Consider the following 20796-nt stretch of genomic DNA (forward strand, 5'->3'; position numbering starts at 1 on the left):
GGCTGGACCCAATATATCTTTGGGCATTGGCCACCAACTCCTTGATCTTTGCCTGCAGGGCTAGTAAACCCTCCTCTTGGTACTTACTTCCGCCGTGCCACTCAGGATCTCATGTTAGGTTACCTCCACTGCCGAAGTGCGATAGAGCTGCATTCCATCAACGGTCAGGCCGCTTGGTGAGGGGCTGTTATGCACACAGACGGAGGGGCAGGATGGAGTGATCTGTCTGGGTAGTCAAACACCAGTAGGTACCGTTCATTTGGACCAGCTCGATGTTTTTTTTTCTCTGAGACAACCACATCAAACCTAGGCAGATTCGTCATGAAGTTAAATGGGCAGGTACATAAAATGTCCTTATCAAAGTGGGTGCAACAATCCCTGGGTATAGGGAGGCTCCCAGACCTTCAGAATAAGCAATGCCCTCGACTCTATCTATATGCTCCTGCTTTGGTACAGGCAGGGCGGTTACCGTTCTGATCTGATCTGAGTGAGGAATCCCCAGAGGGGCCAAAAACAAATGGTTATACTATGCCCTGTTCAGGTGGGCCTTTGGGTCCTCATGGATTCTCTACTTCCCCACTTCTATGGATAGGCATGGTGGAGATGGGGACTCACCACTATAAGGGCTGGGTGGTAATGGCTAAAGTTTACCCTATTCTTCAATACTGGCCTTCTAATTTCTTTAATTTAGTTCCATTACTTAACAATCTAATTAGTCTCTGGTCCAAATATCAGGTTAGGTCTAATGAAGTGGACACAGAGCTGGACAGATCCTTCAAACTATTTAGGATCACTTGATTAGCTTGGCTGGTGTCTAGGCCTTTACGGGCACTGGATATTACTGCATTTACTAGCCTGGATTCTCATACAATTTCTGGGCTATGACATAAGTGTTGCTGACAGAGTTTCCAGGCTCAAACCAATCTGCTATGGTATCTGCTAAGCCTTGTCATTGCCTAATCAGGCATTTGCCAATTTGATTAGCCAGTCTAGCACACAGCTGGTCTATACCAGTGTGGAACATCATCAAGGTAAGGATCAGTGACAGTTGTCCTGGTTCTGGGACAGGGGTCTGTTCAGGGCATGATGCACAATTGGGAGGCTCTATTTTGACTTTAAAGTCCTGGTTGATGATATCCAAATGAGGGCAAGTTAGCAATGGCCATTAAAGCAAAACCAATCTGGTGGGAAGGGGCTAGTACCCGTCTCCCATTCTTCTGTTCACGTGATGCACTCCTTGCTTCCTTCCAGTTATTTTTTGTTCACTTGTGGAGACATTGTTAACATTCTCCTAACTTAAACAATTACCAAACTATTATCCTTTCACTGAATTTAGAGTTGCCAATTGATTGGGCCCAATTATTAATTTTGTTTAAATTCATGCTTCTGCTTTACTCCAATTATTCTTCATTAAAAAAACAATTTTCTATACACAACAATATTTGCAATACGTATTACAATTAAGACACACAAGACAAACTTGGACAGAACACAAACTTATTATGTCATGACACAGAACCATGGTTTTGTTGTTGTTGTTGTTGTTGTTGTTTTTCTTCAGCTGGCACCAGCGCTTTCTGATGATCTGAAAGACAAGAAAACATTTCTACCCCCGTCGGGGTGGCCCATTATAACTTAAAATACTGCCTAAGATCTGTTGGGGGAACCAGTTATAGCTAGTTCCTTACCACTTCCATGTGCGAGTGAGCTGCAATTTTCCGAGAACAAGGGCGCTTCATCGGTACTCATGACCTTCCACTCCCTTGAATTACCTTAGAGTTGCTAGCCCTCCCCAACAGTGGCATGCCTCAGTTTCCTTCTTGTACTGCAGACCAGATTTTTTTTTTTTAATGTGAAGCTTCAAATGATTTACTGCTACAGAAACTCTCTTAGAACAAGGTGCTTGCTAGTTACTATTCCAGCAAGCAAAAAGGTTTTCTTTTCCTGAAAAGAATCACACATAATCTTACAGTCTTACTTATGAGGGACAGTGCTCTCCCCCCCTCCACAACAGACAGGCAGTTTGCAGACACACACGACCTTGGATCTGAAAGCAAGTTAAAAGTGTTATCAACTCAGCCTTGAACAGAGACACAGTGAAGTTTCAGGGCTTGGATTCTTAAAACAATGATTTGTTTTCTTAAAGAGTAAATTTAACCTTAAGGATTGAATGTATAGATTTCATTTTTTTTATACAGTTAACCAATTAAGTGTCAATCAAATTCCTTATTTTCCTTTTGCAGATTTAACAAAGTGTCTGTAGCCAAATAGTTAAATTTGATTGTTTCTTTGCCTGGATTATCGAAAGAGGCTGCAAGAAACACGGAGTCATTTTTAAAGCAGGTTTCCCTTCACATATTACAACAATCGCTTAATCCTTTCCACTCTCCCACAGAGTTATTTCTCACCTTCGCATACCCTCAAATCACTTGCTTCGTTCTTCCAAAGAAAACATTTCTCATTTCTAGTAACCTTCCAATGTCTGTCCTACTTTCCTTATTCCGTCTAAATTACTTTTCTCAATGACACAATCTTATCCAGCATTAATTTGGTAAGGAGAGTGGGCTTTCCAATTAGCCCCCACACCTCCTAATTCTTTTCAGTATAGGGTTTTCATAACATCCATGCTGCAGCAGTTGATCTATGCTGCTGATTCTGGGGTGGATCACTTGCCCATGCTCTGTAAGGAGAATTATGTTGCAGAATGTGTCTCCTTGTTAGGGCAGATTTAGCTTTTAGTGATTACATCTTCACATTCAATTTTTACCAGTTGACATTAGGGTGGCTTTTAAGTTACCTTCTCCCACGCACTCAAGCTAATTATAATGGCGTGTGAGGGAAAGGTTTTAACTGTTCGTTATGGTTTTTTTCTCTGGACGGCCCCCACTCATGTGTTGTGAAATATCCTTGGGTTGCCTGCAATTCCAGCCAGAGAGGTTGTCGTTATCTATTTGCTAAGAAGGACTTGAGAATCTCCTGAAGTTGCTTGGATTTGATCCTTGCTCAAAGCCCGCACTCCCTTTTCAATCTCATAGCCCAAGAAGGTGACCTTTGGCTGGCATATTTGGGCTTTTTCTTGTGAAACTTTATATCCCTTTTTCCCTAGGGCATTCAACAGGGACTCCGTTGCCCTTTTCCAGTTTTCTAAGTCTTTCTGCGATGCGATCCCAAAGAGATGGGGAGCTGATACAAAACCATGGGGCAACACAGTCCACAACATCTGAGTTTTGTCATGGCTATGTGGGTCCTCCCACTCAAAGGCAAATAGTTTCTAACTGTCTTTATGCAAAGGGATAGAGAAGAAAGCATCTTTTAAATCTAACACTGAGAACACCTTTGCATCTGTCGGAACTTGTGTTAAAATGGTGTGTGGATTTGGGACCATAGAGTGATCCACAAGAACCTTCTTATTTACAGCCCTCAGGTCCCGCACTAATCTATACGAGGTGCCATCTGCTTTGAGCACCCCCAAAACCGGGGTGTTAAAGGAGGAAGAGCCCTGTTTCACCGGCAGCTGCACTACAATCTGATCACCACGGAAGAAAATTTCAGCCTGCAGCTTAGTTAGCATATTTCACCCCAGCAGGGCAACTGGGCATGCAAATGAAACAACAAAGGCATGCTCTGGTATATTATTTCTAATCTTCGTGAAGAGGGGTTTACATATAGGTAGCTTGCTTCACCTTCTTCCTTCCCCTCCTCATGTTGCTTCACCACGGGAGTTTTTCTACGCCTGCCTTGAGTCAGATCAACTTCACTACCAGAATCATTTAAAACCTTGGGGCACGCACTCTTGCCTCCCGTGGCCTTAGTTTTTGCTATCATAACCTTACAAGCTCCTATACTACACTTCATCAGCCACGCAGGTCGCCTCTGCGTGTGATTCAACTAACAATCAATATATGGGAACTGATTCCAGTGCCCATCTCGAGTAACAACACCATGCACAGAGGCAACTAAATTTACATTAAAAGACTCTGTATCTGGCCAGCCTATCCCAAAGGTTGGCCACTCTAGCTGACAGAACTTAATTAAATCATCTTTTGTTATCTTAATCCTAAAATCACTCTTAAATTTACTGAAATTGTGCAGCATGCATCCCAATGGGGTTGCGGAGTTTCTACCCAGGAGCGACCCGAACCCTTTGTGTCAACTTCTCAGCCCCAAATGCTGAGTACAATGTTCAGACCTATGTGCTGAACGCAAAAGTTCCAATGTTCAGACCTATGTGCTGAACGCAAGAGTCCCAATGTTCAGACCTATGTGCTGAACGCAAGAGTCCCCAAAGGACTAACAAACACAAAAGACACAGGGAATATGTATACTTACTCCGCCAACACCCTGGCGCCATCTCTTCGGACCTTGCAGCCTGGTTGACTCGTTTGGTGGAGATTCCTTTAACTTTCCGGATGTCCCGACTCACGCTTTCAGTGTCATGACGGACTCAAACATGGTCCGGTGTACACTTCACGATCACCTACGACGGTCTTGTCGTCCGACTCCGGAGTAGTCCAAGGGGTATCTCCTGGCTGGCTCGCCAAATTTGTTGCATAAATTGCTAGTTTCGTCCCCTGGAGGCTAGTTCAATTTGCCTCAAGAAGAGAGTCACACTTTCAGGCTGGGTCCAACTCTATTTTATTGTTTGCAAACAAGTTCGGCCCAGGAGCTCAGTGCTCAAAGCAGGGTCGACCTTGAACATCGCCTGAGCTGAAACTTGTATAGATTTCATATTCTTTCTGGTCAGCGTGTTGCAACGTGATTGGTCACTGCAAATTTACTCAGTTCCCTGGCAGAAAGTTTAGTAGCTTCTAAGACATGCGCAATCAGCTAAATGATACGTGCTGTTTCAAGCTTAAGCAATGGAGGGGAAGAAGCACACTTAGTTTTTACTACACCACTTTCGCAATCGGGGCTTTTTTGCGCAAAAAAAATGTGAACTGTCTACACTGGCCCTTTTGCACAAAAGCTTTGCACAAAAGGGACTTTTGCCCGAATGGGAGCAGCATAGTATTTCCTCAGGAAGCATTGATTTCTTACATGAGATCGTCAGTGCTCTTGCGGAAATTCAAGCGGCCAGTGTAGATAGTCTAGACAAGCCCTCTAGGGATGGAGACTCCACTACTTCCCTAGGTAACCCATTCCAGTGCTTTACCACCCTCCTAGTGAAATAGTTTTTCCTAATATCCAACCTGGACCTCTCCCACCACAACTTGAGACCATTGTGCCTTGTTCTGCCATCTGTCACTACTGAGAACAGCCTCTCTCCATCCTCTTTGGAACCTCCCTTCAGGAACTTGAAGGCTACTATCAAATCCCCCCTCACTCTTCGCTTCTGCAGACTAAACAGACCCAGCTCCCTCAGCCTCTCCTCATAAGTCATACGCTGCAGCCCCCTAATCATTTTGGTTGACCTCCGCTGGACCCTCTCCAATGAGTCCACATCCTTTTTGTAGTGGGGGGCCCAGAACTGGACACAATACTCCAGATGTGGCTTCACCAGAGCCGAATAAAGGGGAATAATGACATCTCTGGATCTGCTAGTAATGCTCCTCTTAATGCAACCTAATATGCCATTATCCTTCTTGGCTACAAGGGCACACTGTTGACTCATATCCAGCTTCTCATCCACTGTAACCCCCAGGTCCTTTTCTGCAGAACTACTACTTAACTGGTTGGTCCCCAGCTTGTAACTATGCTTGGGATTCTTCCGTCCCAAGTGCAGGACTCTGCACCTGTCCTTGTTGAGCCTCATCAGATTTCTTGTGGCCCAATCCTCCAATTTGTCTAAGTCACTCTGGACCCTATCTCTGCCTTCAAGTGTATCTACCTCTCCCCGTAGCTTAGTGTTATCCGCAAACTTGCTGAGGGTGCAATCCATCCCCTCATCCAGGTCATTAATAAAGATACTGAACAAAACCGGTCCTAGAACCGAACCTTGGGGCACTCCGCTAGAAACCTACCACCATCCTGACATTGAGCCGTTGATCACTACCCGCTGGGCCCGGCCTTCTAACCATCTTTCTATCCATCTTACCGTCCATTTATCCAATCCACATTTCCTTAACTTGCTGGCAAGAATATTGTGGGAGACCGTATCAAAAGCCTTGCTAAAGTCAAGGTATATCACATCCACTGACTTTCCCACGTCCACAGAGCCAGTTACCTCATCATAGAAGCTAATCAGATTGGTCAGGCACGACTTGCCCTTTGTAAATCCATGCTGACTATTCTTAATCACTTTCCTCTCTTACAAGATGAGCTTGTTAGAATAACAGGCAGCCAGGAAGAACCATGCCCCCTCTTCTCGGCTCACTTATTCATGAAGCACATGGCCTGGCTGGCTGGGAAACATTTTAGGTCTGCAGGCAGGCTAGTTTGGCAGCTGGCAAATAAGTTTCTTGGCCTCAGCCTGCTTCTGGCACCCCAGCCCTTTCCTGCCCCAACTCTCTGCTCCCCCCACTCAACATATCCAAACCCTCTATCCCCCTCTTGCACTCCTACACCCTCCCAGATCTGGCACCCCAATCTCCTGCCCCAGATCACAATCCCCTCCTACCCTACATCACATCCCAAACCCCTGCACTCCAGTCCCCTGCCTAGGTCACAACCGCCTGCTTCATTCAATCTCTGACTGGTGTTTGTCCAACCTGCTCTTAAATATCTCCAGCGATGGAGACTCCACAACCCCTCTAGGCAATTTATTCCAGTGTTTAACCACCCTGACAGTTTGGAAGTTTTTTCTAATGTCCAACCTAAACTTCCCTTACTGCAATTTAAGCCTATTGCTTCTTGTCCTATCCTCATCTCCCTCCTCCTTGTAACACCTTTTAGATACTTGAAAACCTCCCTTCGCAGTCTTCTCTTTTCCAGATTAAACAAGCCCAGTTCTTTCAGTCTTCCCTCATAGGTCATGTTTTCTAAACCTTTAATTATTGTTCTTCTCTGGACTGTCTCCAATTTCTCCACATCTCTCTTGAAATGTGGTGCCCAGAACTGGTCACAATACTCCAATTAAGGCCTAATCAGCGCTGAGTAGAACAGAAGAATGACTTCTCGTGTCTTGCTCACAACATTCCTGTTAATGCAAATGCATCCCAGAATCATGGTCGCCTTTTTTTGCTGCAGCAGCAGTTTCACACTATTGACTCATGTTTAACTTGTCATCCTCTATGACCCCTAAATCCTTTTCAGCAGTACTCCTTCCTAAACAATCACTCCCCATTCTGTATACATGAAACTGATTGTTCCTTCTAAGAGGAGTACTTTGCATTTGTCCTTTTATACTTCATCCTGTATACCTCAGACCATTTCTGGGCTTGTTTAGTTTGGAAAAAAGAAGATTAAGGGGGGACATGATAGCGGTTTTCAAATATCTAAAAGGGTGTCACAAGGAGGAAGGAGAAAATTTGTTCCTCTTGGTTTCTGAGGACAGGACAAGGAGTAATGGGCTTAAAGTGCAGCAGGGGAGGTTTAGATTGGACATTAGGAAAAAATTCCTAACTGTCAGGGTGGTCAAATATTGGAATAAATTGCCAAGGGAGGTGGTGGAATCTCCCTCTCTGGAGATATTTAAGAACAGGTTAGATAGACATCTGTCAGGGATGGTGTAGATGGAGCTTGGTCCTGCCTTGAGGGCGGGGGGCTGGACTCGATGACCTCTTGAGGTCCCTTCCAGTCCTATGATTCTATCCAGTTTGTTCAGATCATTTTGAATTTTTACCCTATCCTCGAAAGCACTTGCAATCCCTTCCAGCTTGGTATCATCTGCAAATTCAATAATTGTACTCTCTATGCCATTCTAAACAACCAAATCTAGCATATAAGCACACATTTGAAGAAAACAGTTTGAATTGTATTCCTGTTTTTTAAATTTTAAAATAATCTTTAAAAAAAAATTAGCACTTCCAGAGATATTGAATTTTAAAAATTAGGGTACTTTTTGGCCTCCCCAACAATATTGCTTATTTCTGCTTTGTGCTGAAACTGAACAATATTAACTAATTTTTTAGAATTGCATCCATAGATTGTTTTGTTATAATTTGTTATAAATTTGAAGGTGAAAATACTAATCCCGAGTCAAACAGTGCTGAAAACAACAAATCATAGAATCATAGAATCCTAGGGTTGGAAGAGAATCGAGTCCAGCCCCCTGCCCAAAGCAAGATGTATCCCAACTAAATAATTCCAACTATGGCTTTGTCAAACCAGGACTTAAAAACCTCTAGGGATGGAGATTCCACCGCCTCCCTAGGTAACCCATTCCAGTACTTCACCCTCCTAGTGAAATAGTTTTTCCTAATATCCAAACTAGACCTCCCCCTCTGTAACTTGAGACCATTGCTCCTTGTTTTGCCATCAGTCACTACTGAGAACAGCCTCTCTTGTTACCCTTGTTACTAATACTGAGTAAAACAATGCTGAAAACAACAAATCATCGGCAGAATCTGCAGGAAAGAAAAAGAAAGATTAGAAAGACATCAAACGTAAATTTCAAGAGAAATGGGAACTGGAATATGCTTTCATTGAGATGAATGAAAAACCAACGTGTTTTCTGTGTTGTACAATTCTGGCAAATAAGACTGACAATGTATGAAGGCATTTCCAAGGGCAGCATGGTGATTTTGATCCAGTGTATCCTAAAATTGATCGGCTGAAATTGGATTTTGAAAAGCAGCAGAATGTATTGAAGTGGTTTCTATCTTCATCTGAACTGGTAACTTTGGCCAGCTATAAAGCAGTATGGATACTTGCTTGCAGCAAGTAGCCATTCTCAGATGGAGAAATGGTGAAGGAAATTATTCTCTCTGTCATGGAAACCTTGCTTGAAAATCATAACTGATGAAATATAACATCTTGCAGAGCATTCAAAATTGTCAGCTGAGTCAACAAATAGTTGCATGTTGGTTGAAAGATTTTTCAATTGATATCAAAACCCAGTTGTGTACTGAACTTGATCAGTGTTTGGCCTACTCATTGGCACTTGATGCGTCACAAAACATCAGTGATACTGCTCAGCTCATCTTCTGGATTCGTTTTGTAACAGAAGATTTCCAGAGTCATGAAGAACTACTATGTAGCACTTTAAAGACTAACAAAATAGTTTATTAGGTGATGAGCTTTCGTGGGGCAGACCCACTTCTTCAGATCATATTCTGAAAGTGAATAGACATGACCATTTTATAACAGAGGGATACAATGAAAGAAGGTAAAAAAATTACAAACTGACAATTCAGCTACATAGAACAAAAAGAGGTGAGGGAGGGGAAGCGACAAGGAAGGAGGAAATTGCTTATTGTAAGAGTCAATTAAGCGGCTAATCTGGGGACACCATGAATATCAAAAGGTGAAGAATAGTGATAGAAATGTAGCTGTGTTAGTCTGGTGTAGCTGAAACAAAATACAGGACTATGTAGCACTTTAAAGACTAACAAGATGGTTTATTAGATGAACCATCTTGTTAGTCTTTAAAGTGCTACATAGTCCTGTAAAAGGTGAGGAGGCTGTCTTTGTAATGTGTAAGACAATTACAATCTCAATTAAGGCCCATTTGCAATGTATTGAATTTTAGCATAAATAAAATTTCTGAGGTCTCCCTCTGTAATCTGGTGTTAAAGTCTCTTTGTTGTAAGACGTATGTTGTCAGGTCTTTAAGAGAATGACCAATTTGATTGAAATGCTGGCTGACAGGTTTGTGTGCGGGGAGATTTCTGATGTCTGATCTGTGAGCATTAATTCTTTGGTGAAGTGACTGACCAGTTTGTCCAATATACATCACATTGTTGGCACATAATGGCATATATCCATTATGGCAAATGTCCATTACTGGACATACAGGAATGTGAGCCCTTGATCGTATAAGTGATGTGGTTAGGCCCAGTGATAGTGTCTCCAGAGTAAATATGTAGACAAAACTGGCAACCGGGTTTGTTGCAAGGGAAAATTCCAGGGTTAGTTTTATTTTGGTATGCCCTGTGGTTATTAGTGAGAATCTTCCTGAGGTTAGGTGGCTGTCTATAGGAGAGTATTGGTCTGTCACCCAGAGCCTCTTGAAATGTAGCATCATGTTCCAGTATAGACAACCACCTAACCTCAGGAAGATGTACCGATGTGGTTGCCTCATCTCAAAAACTATCTATTGGCACTGGAAAAGGTTCAAAAAAGGGCAACAAAAATTATTAGAGGTTTGGAACGGGTCCCATATGAAGAGAGATTAAAAAGATTGGTACTTTTCAGCTTAAAAAAGAGGAGACTAAGGGGGAATATGATAGAGGTCTATAAAATCATGACTGGTGTGGAAAAAGGTGAAGAAGGAAAAGTTATTTACTTGTTCCCATAACATAAGACCTAAGGGTCATCAAATGAAATTAATAGGTAGCAGGTTTAAAACAAACAAAAGGAAGTTTTTTCTTCATTCACCACACAGACAACCTGTGGAACTGCTTGCCAGAGGATGCTGTGTAGACCAGGACTTTTAACGGGATTCAAAAAAGTGCTAGATAAATTCATGGAAGATAGGTCCATCAATACTTCTTAGCCCGAATTGGTAGGCATGGTGTCCCTAGCCTCTGTTTGTCAGAGGCTGAAAATGGATGACAGGAGAGGGATCACTTGATGATGACTTGTTCTGTTCACTCTCTCTGGGACATCTGGCATTGGCCACTGTTGGAAGACAGGATGCTGGGCTAGATGGACCTTTGGTCTTACCCAGTAAGTTGGTTCTTATGTTCAGTCTAAAGGATGTGGATGCATTGGAGAGAATCCTGCAGAGGGCAACAAAAATGATTGGGGGCTGGAAGTTCCAGCTTGAGAAAGCCCTGGCTGGGATGATTTAGTTGGGATTTGTCCTGCTTTTAGTAGGGGGTTGGACTCGATGACCTTGAGGTCTCTTCCGACCCTATGATTCTATGATTGAATCCCATCTCACAGTTGTGCTTTCCCCACACACAACCAGGGCGCTGGTATATCCAAGAAGGCTGGCTCATGGAGGTGCCTGCGAAGGGTGAAGAAGTGAAGCGTAAGATGTTCTTCCTCTTCTCCGATATCTTGGTTGCAACAAAGCCATGCCACCCACTACATCCTCTGAACTCGGACAAGTTTGCTTGCCAGGCAGTCTATCCACTTAGCCAATGCACACTGGATAAAGTGTTTGGCCACACCCAGAGCCAGGGAGGACTGCTCAGTGTAAGTTTCTCTCAGTTTCTGGCTGCAGCTCCAACAGCCCTCATTCCTTCCTCCCTTGCACAAACAACCTGATCTAAAATAGAAAGACTGTGAGAGAGTCCCCATGGTTGAGGCAGTGATGGGGAGCACCCCACAGGTCAAAATAATGGAAATGATAAATATGAAGAGCTAGATTCTGATAGGCTTCACTGCAGACTCAAGAGTGAGAGTGTGAAGAGCCCAGATCACCCCTGTGGGAGGCACAGTCACTTTCTGACCTCCCTGGTGTGCAGGATACATAGGGGCATAGCCCCTGACCTTCTTAGGAGCATATGTAGGAATCATTGCCTGGGAGGGCTCTGCTTTTGAAATTTTAAGCACTTACACTTATATGCAGGGCTCACCAAACCGCGGCGAGCCCTGCTTGCCAGCCACGCTGTCCGGTGATCTGCGCCTATGCAGATCGTTCTGCGCATGCACAGATTGCCCGAACCCGGCTCTTCCGGGTTGCAGTCTACTCGCTACGGGTGAGTAGATTGTATTATTTGTCGAGCCGTGCTTATATGTAATTAATCACATTTTGACATCCCTAGTCTGTTTCTCTGCCCATGTAGCCAGGAGCTGGACAGTGCTGTTGTTTTTCTATTGCAAAGGGAAGATCACAGAAATGTGTAGGATAGGATAAGTCATAAGGCAATGGCCCATGTAATGCTGGTTATCTGTGGCAGGGCTGCTGTCTGGAACAAAGGAAATGTTAAAGATGGGTGTTGGATTCAATGACTTTATCCTTTTGTTTTTTCCCACTGAAACATCTGGCACTTGCAGCTGCTGGGTGGCGTGATACTAATCTAGATGGATCATTGGTCTGAGCTAGTTGGCATTGGTCCTGCCTTGGGCAGGGGGCTGGACTTGATGACCTCCTGAGGTCTCTTCCAGCTCTATGATTCTAGTATAGCTATTTTAATGTTCTCTTCTCTTTCAGCTGACCTTTCCCCACAAAACCCTGCTGCTGATGTCAAGCAACCAGGAGGACATTAACAACTGGTATCTGAATCTCACAACTGCTATCAGGTAGACTATTGTCTGCATTCTGCTGTTTTTCTCTTGGCGTGTACTTGTGGGGTAAGAGGTGGGACAGTGCATAGAAGTGAACATGTGGGCTTCTGGAAGTGTACCCATGAGATGAGTAGCTATAGCACCTGATTGATTGTGGGAAGGGGCCTTTAACTCTTAGAACAAGCCTTAAAAGGAGTAGTTTCATGATGTGGCAGAAAGTTAGAATGGGTTTTTCCTCCTTTGCTCTCCACAGGCGGCTGCAAGCCAGGCCCACTCCTGTACACCAGAAGGAGGACCTGACAGAACAACCTGTCAGCTCAACAGAGGCCCCCACAGTCCAGGAAATGTGCCAGGATTTTTAAGAGCATAGGTTTGTGTATTGTGGGGATACACACAGACTGACCCTAATGTGACAGACTATACCCATGTGTTCATGCTCTACACGCTACCATAATAATATCTGTGCAGGTATACCTTGTAAGGCCGTGGTCCCCAACACGGTGCCCGCGGGCGCCATGGCGCCCGCGGGGGCATTTCCATGCGCCCGCCAGGTGCTCGGGGCTGGCCTGGCACCGGGCGCATGGCGGGGGGGAGCGCCGGCCCCGGGCGCGCGGCGCATGGCGGGGGGAGCGCCGGCCCCGGGCGCGCGGCGCATGGCGGGGGGAGCGCCGGCCCCGGGCGCGCAGCGCATGGCGGGGGGAGCGCCGGCCCCGGGCGCGCAGCGCATGGCGGGAGGAGCGCCGGCCCCGGGCGCGCGGCGCATGGCGGGGGGAGCGTCGGGCGCGCGGCGCTTGGCAGGGGGAGCGCCGGCCCCGGGTGCGCGGCGCTTGGCAGGGGGAGCGCCGGGCGCGCGGCGCTTGGCAGGGGGAGCGCCGGGCGCGCGGCGCTTGGCAGGGGGAGCGCCGGCCCCGGGCATGCAGCTATGGGGGGGGCTGCCCCCGGGGCGCAAGTGTCCCCGCCACGCTCCCTGGCGCCCGACAACCTTGAAAGGTTGGGAACCACTGTTGTAAGGTGTCTTTTTAAAACGTGTAATTGGATGTTCAACAGTTTCATGACGAAATGCCTATAGCAGCATTATATGTGACCTTACTAGCATAAGTTTCAACTGTGACTATAAAAGCATATTTTTTCAGATAAATTTGGGAACGGCCAAACCAGTTCATCAAAGAAAGAGTAAGCTGATGCCTCAACCAGGGCTATGTCTACACTACATTTTTTTTCTTTCAAAAGAAGATATGCTAATTCGGTGCTAATTTGCATATCTTCTTCCGATCGCTTTTTTGAAAGCTGGTTTATCAAAAGTGAAAGTAGTCTGGATGCATTTTTTCAGGAAAAAAAAAACTTTCGAAAAAACCGCTCTTCCTACAAAAAGGTTTACGTGTTTTTTTGATAAAGGGTTTCTTTTCCACAAAAAAAAAGCATCCAGGCTACTTTCACTTTCAAAAGATCCTCTTTCAAAAATGCGATCAGAAGAAGATATGCAAATTAGCTAAATTAAAACGTAGTCTAGACGTGCCCCAGGTGTAAACAAGGCTGATGGACATTACCTGCTAAATGATCACTCTTTGGCAGGAAAGGGAGCAGGGGGATCAAAATTTATATCTTAGCAAAGAAACAACATGCAGTTTTCTTCCTCACAAACTGATTGTTGCCTTGCTTCCAGCAGGAAATGTTTCTCACTGGGAGCAGAAATTTCTCTCCCCCTTCCTGTCACATTCTCTGCATCTGACAAAACAAAGGAAGCAGCCACTGGACTCTGGGAAAAGGCTCTTCACATAAAGAATTTGGTCAGTAAGACTAGTTAAAGCATGTAGTGAGAAATCTGTGCTTTGAATATAATCTAGTTCATTAGGAACCAATGGTTGTATTTTATTTGTCTTGTAACTATTTCTAGCTTTTATGGCTCATTACTCACTCCCTTAAAACCCATCTCCGTAGTTAGATAAAACAATAAAACGTATATTAATCCAGTATGGTGTTAGTTGAGATGTTTGGATAACAATTTAAAATAATAAACTTGGGTATAGGAGGCCCCCACTTTGCGACAGCCCGATTTACAACCCCTGCACTTATGACCTTTTCCATAATTTGAAACACAAGTGGTGTTCTTGTCCATCCTTCTTGTTGAAGGAAAAGGTCCAGGTAGGGATCGTCCAATTGAGGAAGTAAATGAGTGGTTGCGCAGGTGGTGTTGGAGCGAGGCTTTGGTTTCTTCGACCATGGGACTCTGTTCTGGGCACAAGGATTGTTAGGAAGAGATGGGATCCACCTAACCAAAAGAGGAAAGAGCATCTTCGCAGGCAGGCTTGCAAACCTAGTGAGGAGGGCTTTAAACTAGGTTCGTTGGGGGACAGTGACAAAAGCCCTGAGGTAAGTGGGGAAGTCGGATACCGGGAAGAAACACAAGGAGGAACAAACAACAAAGGAGGACCCCTGATTCAAATGAAGAAGGTAGGGCAATCACCTGATTATCTAAGGTATTTGTACACGAATATAGGAAGCTTGGGAAACAAACAGGAAGAATTAGAAGCCCTGGCCCAGTCAAAGAACTATGATTTGATTGGAATAACAGAGACTTGGTGGGATGACTCGCATGACTGGAACACTGTCATGGAAGGGTATAAAGTGTTCAGGAAGAACAGGCCAGGGAGAGAAGGAGGAGTTGCATTGTATATAAGGGTATGGTCTACACTACAGTGTTATTTCGAAATATCTTATTTCAAAATAGTTATTTCCAGGGCTCGCTGAGCAGCGGCGTGCCCCGCTTGCCAGCTGCGCGGTTCGGCACACTGCGCATGCGCAGACCATGCTGCGCGGCTGTGCCGACTTGTAATCTACTCGCCACGGGCAAGTAGATTACACTAATTGTCGAGCCCTGGTCATTTCGAAATAGCTTATGTCGAAATAACACATCTAGACACAAAATGCAATTCAAAATAGCATTTTGCCATTTTGAAATAGCGCGTCCACACTGATAGGATGCTGAATCACATTTAAGGCCGGCCAGAACTGGTTCTGGCAGGGCGACAGGTCAGGAGTTACCTTGTGTGGCTGCTGCCTGAGGCTATCTGAGACCTGTGGTTAAAGGGACCCCCCTTTCCCCCGGACAGCCAGTTCTAAGGTTTCCCTGCTTGCTTGCCTACCTCACTGAGGGACAGCAATGCATTTTTTTTTCTGCATGCTCTGGTTGCCCTCACTCAGGACACCACAGCACTCTGCAGCATGGAGCTGGAGCTGACCCTGGGCACTCTGGTGCTTCCCCTGGATGTGTTGCTGCAAGTCTGGCAGCACGTTCTGCAGGCAGTAACAGTCTCCCTGGTGTGCCCCACTGGGGGCTTGTGCCTTATTCCTCCCTCACGTCCTTCCACTTGCCTCTCCCTAACCCCCCTTCCTGCTGTACAATAAAAGACGTGTTCATTACAACAAAGACTTTTTATTGAACAAATCTGGGACGGGGGGAAATGAAACTGAGGTGAGACTAGGGAAAGAAGGTGGCAGAGGAGAAGAGGGAGGGTAGGAGGGGGAAACCTGGGAGGAGGGAGCTGGCAGGAGGAAGCAAGGGAAGGAAGGGGGAGGAGAAGTTCAGGGCTCAGGGTTGGGGGTCTTGCCAGCCCAACTGTCTCTCAGCATCGCAGGTGTGGGGGTCTTGGCATCCTTGGGGGGGTGGGGAGGAAGAAACGGGAGGGGGAGAAGGAATGGGAGGAGGAGTGGTACCTGGGGAGGCAGCAGAGTCTGGAGCAGCAGGAGACAGGCTCTGCCCCAGGGTTGATGACCACCTGGGGGGCACGAACCCTCCTGCCCCCCAGGATGTGGTCCACAGCATCAAAATAGGGGCAGAGGTCTGGGTCTGCCACTGGTTCGGAGCTGCCCCCTGTGGCCCTGGCATGCACCTGCCGCAGCTCCTTTATTTTCATGCTAACCTGCTCCTGGAAAAGGGCAAATATAGTGCCCATCTATAAAAAGGGGAAAAAGAATAACCCAAGAAACTACAGACCAGTTAGTTTAACTTCTGTGCCAGGGAAGATAATGGAGCAAGTAATTAAGGAAATCATCTGTAAACACTTGGGAGGTGGCAAGGTGATAGGGAACAGCCAGCATGGATTTGTAAAGAACAAATGTCAAACCAATCTGATAGCTTTCTTTGATAGGATAACGAGTCTTGTGGATAAGGGAGAAGCGGTGGATGTGGTATACCTAGACTTTAGTAAGCCGTTTGATACGGTCTCGCATGATATTCTTATCAATAAACTAGGTAAATACAACTTAGATGGGACTACAATAAGGTGGGTGCATAACTGGCTGGATAACCGTATTCAGAGAGAAGATATTAATGGTTCTCAATCCTCCTGGAAAGGTATAACAAGTGGGGTTCCACAAGGGTCTGTTTTGGGACCAGCTCTGTTCAATATCTTCATCAACGATTTAGATATTGGCATTGAAAGTACGCTTATTAAGTGTGCAGATCATACCAAGCTGGGAGGGATTGCGACTGCTCTGGAGGATAGGATAATTTAAAATGATCTGGAAAAATTGGAGAAATGCTCTGAGGTAAACAGGATGAAGTTTAATAAGGACAAATGCAAAGTGCTCCACTTAGGAAGGAACAATCAGTTTCACACATACAGATGGGAAGCGACTGTCTAGGAAGGAGTACAGCAGAAAGGGATCTAGGACTTATAGTGGACCACAAGCTGAATATGAGTCAGCAGAGTTATGCTGTTGCAAAAAAAACAAACATGATTCTGGGATGCATTAACAGGTTTGTTGTGAGCAAGACACGAGAAGTCATTCTTCCACTCTACTCTGCGCTGATTAGGCCTCAGTTGGAGTATTGTGTCCAGTTCTGGGTGTCACATTTCAAGAAAGATGCGGAGAAATTGGAGAGGGTACAGTGAAGAGCAACAAGAATGATTAAAGGTCTAGAGAACATGGCCTATGAAGGAAGGCTGAAAGAATTGGGTTTGTTTAGTTTAGAAAAAAGAAGATTGAGGGGGGACATCATAGCTGTTTTCAGGTATGTAAAAGGGTGTCATAAGGAGGAGGGAGAAAATTTGTTCATCTTGGCCTCTGAGGATAGGACAAGAAGCAATGGGCTTAAACTGCAGCAAGGGAGGTTTAGGTTGGACGTTAGGAAAAAGTTCCTAACTGTCAGGGTAGTCAAACACTGGAATAAATTGCCCAGGGAGGTTGTGGAATCTCCATCTGTGGAGATATTTAAGAGTAGGTTAGACAGACATCTGTCAGGGATGGTGTAGACAGAGCTTGGTCCTGCCTTGAGGGTGGGGGGCTGGACTCGATGACCTCTCGAGGTCCCTTCCAGTCCTATAATTCTGTGATTCTTCTGTGGTTTCACAAGCCCCATCACAAGCTCGGGATCTGGAGGTGATGGGCATGAAGGTGTCTTCATCCTCCTCACCTGATGAGGCACTTGGTGGCTCTCTCTCCCTTCCATGCAATCTATGGACTTGAGGTCCCATCAGGAAATCCTTCGCTGATTGGTCCAGAGTTTGGGAGTCCATGCAAACGAAATTTAATGTGGATAAGTGTAAAGTAATGCACGTCGGAAAAAATAACCCCAACTATACATACAGTATGATGGGGGCTAACAGACATTTACCTTCCCCCCTCATCCCCCTTCTGTTCTGAAATTTGATTTGTCCTTTTCATATGTGTTCGGTTTTTTGATTGTATCCTTTGGTACATATAGTCATGCCAATTTTCTTCCACTATTTGATCTGAGGAAGTGGGTCTGGCCCACGAAAGCACATCACCTAATAAACCATCTTGTTAGTCTTTAAAGTGCTACATAGTCCTGTTTTTTGTTTCAGCTAGACCAGACTAACACGGCTACATTTCTATTACTGTGTACAGATGTGGTCTCCTCACCTCAAAAAAGATAGAAAGGGTTCAGAAAAGGGCAACTAAAATGATTAGGGGTTCGGAACGGGTCCCATGTGAAGAGAGGTTAAAGAGACTCGGGCTTTTCAGTTTAGAAAAGAGGAGACTGAGGGGGGATATGATAGAGGTATATAAAATCATGAGTGGTGTGGAGAGGGTGAATAAAGAAAAGTTATTAGTTCCCATAATAGATGAACTAGAGGACACCAAATGAAGTTAATGGGTAGCAGGTTTAAAACTAATAAAAGAAAGTTCTTCTTCACACAGCACATAGTCAACCTGTGGAACTCCTTGCCAGAGGAGGCTATGAAGGCTAGGACTATAACAGCGATTAAAGAGAAGCTAGATAATTTCATGGAGGTTAGGTCCATAAAAGGCTATTAGGGGACAGAAATGATGTCCCTGGCCTCTGTTTGTCAGAAGCTGGAGGAGGATGGCAGGAGACAAATCGCTTGATCTTTTTTTTTGGTCCACCCCCTCCGGGGCACCTGGCGCTGGCCACTGTCAGCAGACAGGCTACTGAGCTGGATGGACTTTTGGTCTGACCCAGTGCGGCCATTCTTATGTTCTTCATAGTTATTAAATATTTCTTAGATAGTTGGAGGGGAATTTTCCCCTTTTATCTTTCCCCTACTGGGGAGGGGATCCTGGGGCCACACAGATTCAAGCTGTGTGCTAAGTCCTTGAACCGTATGCCCTACAGTGACCCACATGACTCTTGCTTGAAGTGTCTGTACGAAGTTCCTCCCCAAGACAATTGTCAGATTTGCAGGAGCCTAAAACTAAACGGGAGCAGGATTCCCATTTGAAGCTCCATTTTAATGGAGTTAGCTCTCCAACTCATGGCACCGGATTCCACAATGGCAGTTTGAAGCGCACTGGCCTCGGTTCAGGAAACATCTGTGGCACTGAAGGAGGCCATGGAGCCAGCCAAGCCCTCAATGCCGAGTGTGACGTAGTGGGGGTACTTGCTGGGCTGTGGTGACCCCTGCTGTCTGGAGCAAGACCCAGCAGGGAAAACCTCGCTAGGCAGAGGTAAGGCCAAACTTGTTGAATCAGTGGCCAGACACCCCCCATGGAGAGGAACAAAGGAAGGTGGAATGCTGCCCTGACTGCGGGGGCAGGGCTGCAAGGGAATTTAGTTAGTTACTGTGGGAGAGCATGGAGGAGAGCCTAGGAGAAGGGGCTGGAGTTTAGGGGCCCAGTCTCCCCCATCTCAAGGGGGCCTGAGGCATCCTAGCCCAGCTCTGGGACCAGACTACATCTGTGCTGTGCTGTATCCTGGAGAGGCAATAAACTTCCTCTAGTCCACCGGCTGGTGAAGTCTGTTTGTGCCATTTCGGGGTGCAGGAGACGGGGAACCCCCAACTCGCCGTCACACCGAGGCACTGTTCTCAGTCTCTAGTGCTAAGAAAGAAGAGATAGCACAGGTGGTGGTACCCTGATAGGTGTAGCCACAAAGTGCAGCATGTAGAAGGGCACTTGGCCATGTAGTCGCATCATAATGCTCCCATGCAATGGCACCAAGTGAGCTTGACGAGGAGGGAGAGTCCGGTGCTGGATGTCATAATAGAAGAGGTCCAGCAACCATCGACCTCCGAGACCTTTGATGCCGCATGGGATCTCTGGGCTAAATATGAGTCAACGGTATGATGCTGTTGCAAAAAAACCATGATTCTGGGATGCATTAACAGGAGTGTTGTGAGCAAGACATGAGAATTCATTTTTCCACTCTAGTCTACACTGATTAGGCCTCAACTGGAGAATATCTGACCCCTCATAGGGGAGGTCTTATAAGGTATTTTAGACATTGGATGGAATGCCAGACACCTGTAGCCATGCACGCTACCTCATCACAACAGCTGTAGCCATTGTACACGCAACCGACTCTGTGGCATCCAATGGCGCTTGCAGCACCATACGGAAACTACCCTGCCTTCTTCAGATAAGGCCCCAAACTCTTGCATACACACCTGGGGAAGGAGATCCTTAAACTTATCCATGGCCAAACACATTGTTGGGATAAGTAAAAATTATTAGGGGTCTGGGATAGTGGTAAGAGGTCAGCCACAGCAGGCACTGCCCTTTAAACATGATTTTCCCCTTCGTCCTGGCAGCCTTGAATCATAGAATCCTATAACTGGAAGGGACCCTGAGAGATTGATGTCCCCTGCCCTCATGGCAGGACCAGTACCATCTACCATCCCTGACAGATGTTTATCTAACTGCTCTTAAATATCTCCAGAGACAGAGATTCCAAAATCTCCCTAGGCGTCTTATTCCAGTGTTTAATCACCCTGACAGGAAGTTTTTCCTAATGTCCAACCTAAACCTCCCTTGCTGCAGTTCAAGCCCATTGCTGCTTGTCCTATTCTTAGAGCCAGGGAGAACAATTTTTCTTCCTCCTTGCCACACTCTTTTAGATACCTGAAAACTGCTATTATGTCTCCTCTGAGTCTTCTCCTTTCCAAACTAGACACGCCCAGTTCTTTCAGTCTTCCTTCATAGGTCATGTTCTCTAGACCTTTATTCTTCTTGTTCTTCTCTGGACCTTCTCCAGTTTCTCCACATCTTTCTTGAAAAGTGGTGTCCAGAACTGGACACAATACTCCAATTGAAGCCTAATCAGCGCAGAGTAGAGCGGAAGAATGACTTCTCGTGTTTTGCTCACCACACTCCTGC

At 45.6% G+C, this 20796-nt stretch overlaps 1 protein-coding gene across 7 annotated transcripts in view; it reads left to right on the forward strand.

The window, feature by feature from the left end:
- The window catches only part of ARHGEF39 (Rho guanine nucleotide exchange factor 39), a 105262-nt gene extending 90998 nt beyond the window's left edge, over positions 1 to 14264 (forward strand). For 6 of the 7 annotated variants that reach the window (XM_075914730.2, XM_075914731.2, XM_089779532.1 and 3 more), the window contains 4 exons: positions 10952 to 11181; positions 12143 to 12231; positions 12470 to 12586; positions 13883 to 14264. In XM_075914730.2, the coding sequence (XP_075770845.2) occupies positions 10952 to 11181; positions 12143 to 12231; positions 12470 to 12578 (428 nt within the window). In that variant the 3' untranslated portion in view covers positions 12579 to 12586; positions 13883 to 14264. Of the gene's footprint in view, positions 1 to 10951; positions 11182 to 12142; positions 12232 to 12469; positions 12587 to 13879 lie in introns of all 7 variants that reach the window. The other variant, XM_089779531.1, reaches the window with a different exon arrangement.
- The last annotated feature ends 6532 nt before the right edge of the window (positions 14265 to 20796 follow it).

Source organism: Pelodiscus sinensis, chromosome 6 (assembly GCF_052426305.1).
Source record: "Pelodiscus sinensis isolate ZL-2025 chromosome 6, ASM5242630v1, whole genome shotgun sequence".
Taxonomy (NCBI): domain Eukaryota; kingdom Metazoa; phylum Chordata; order Testudines; family Trionychidae; genus Pelodiscus; species Pelodiscus sinensis.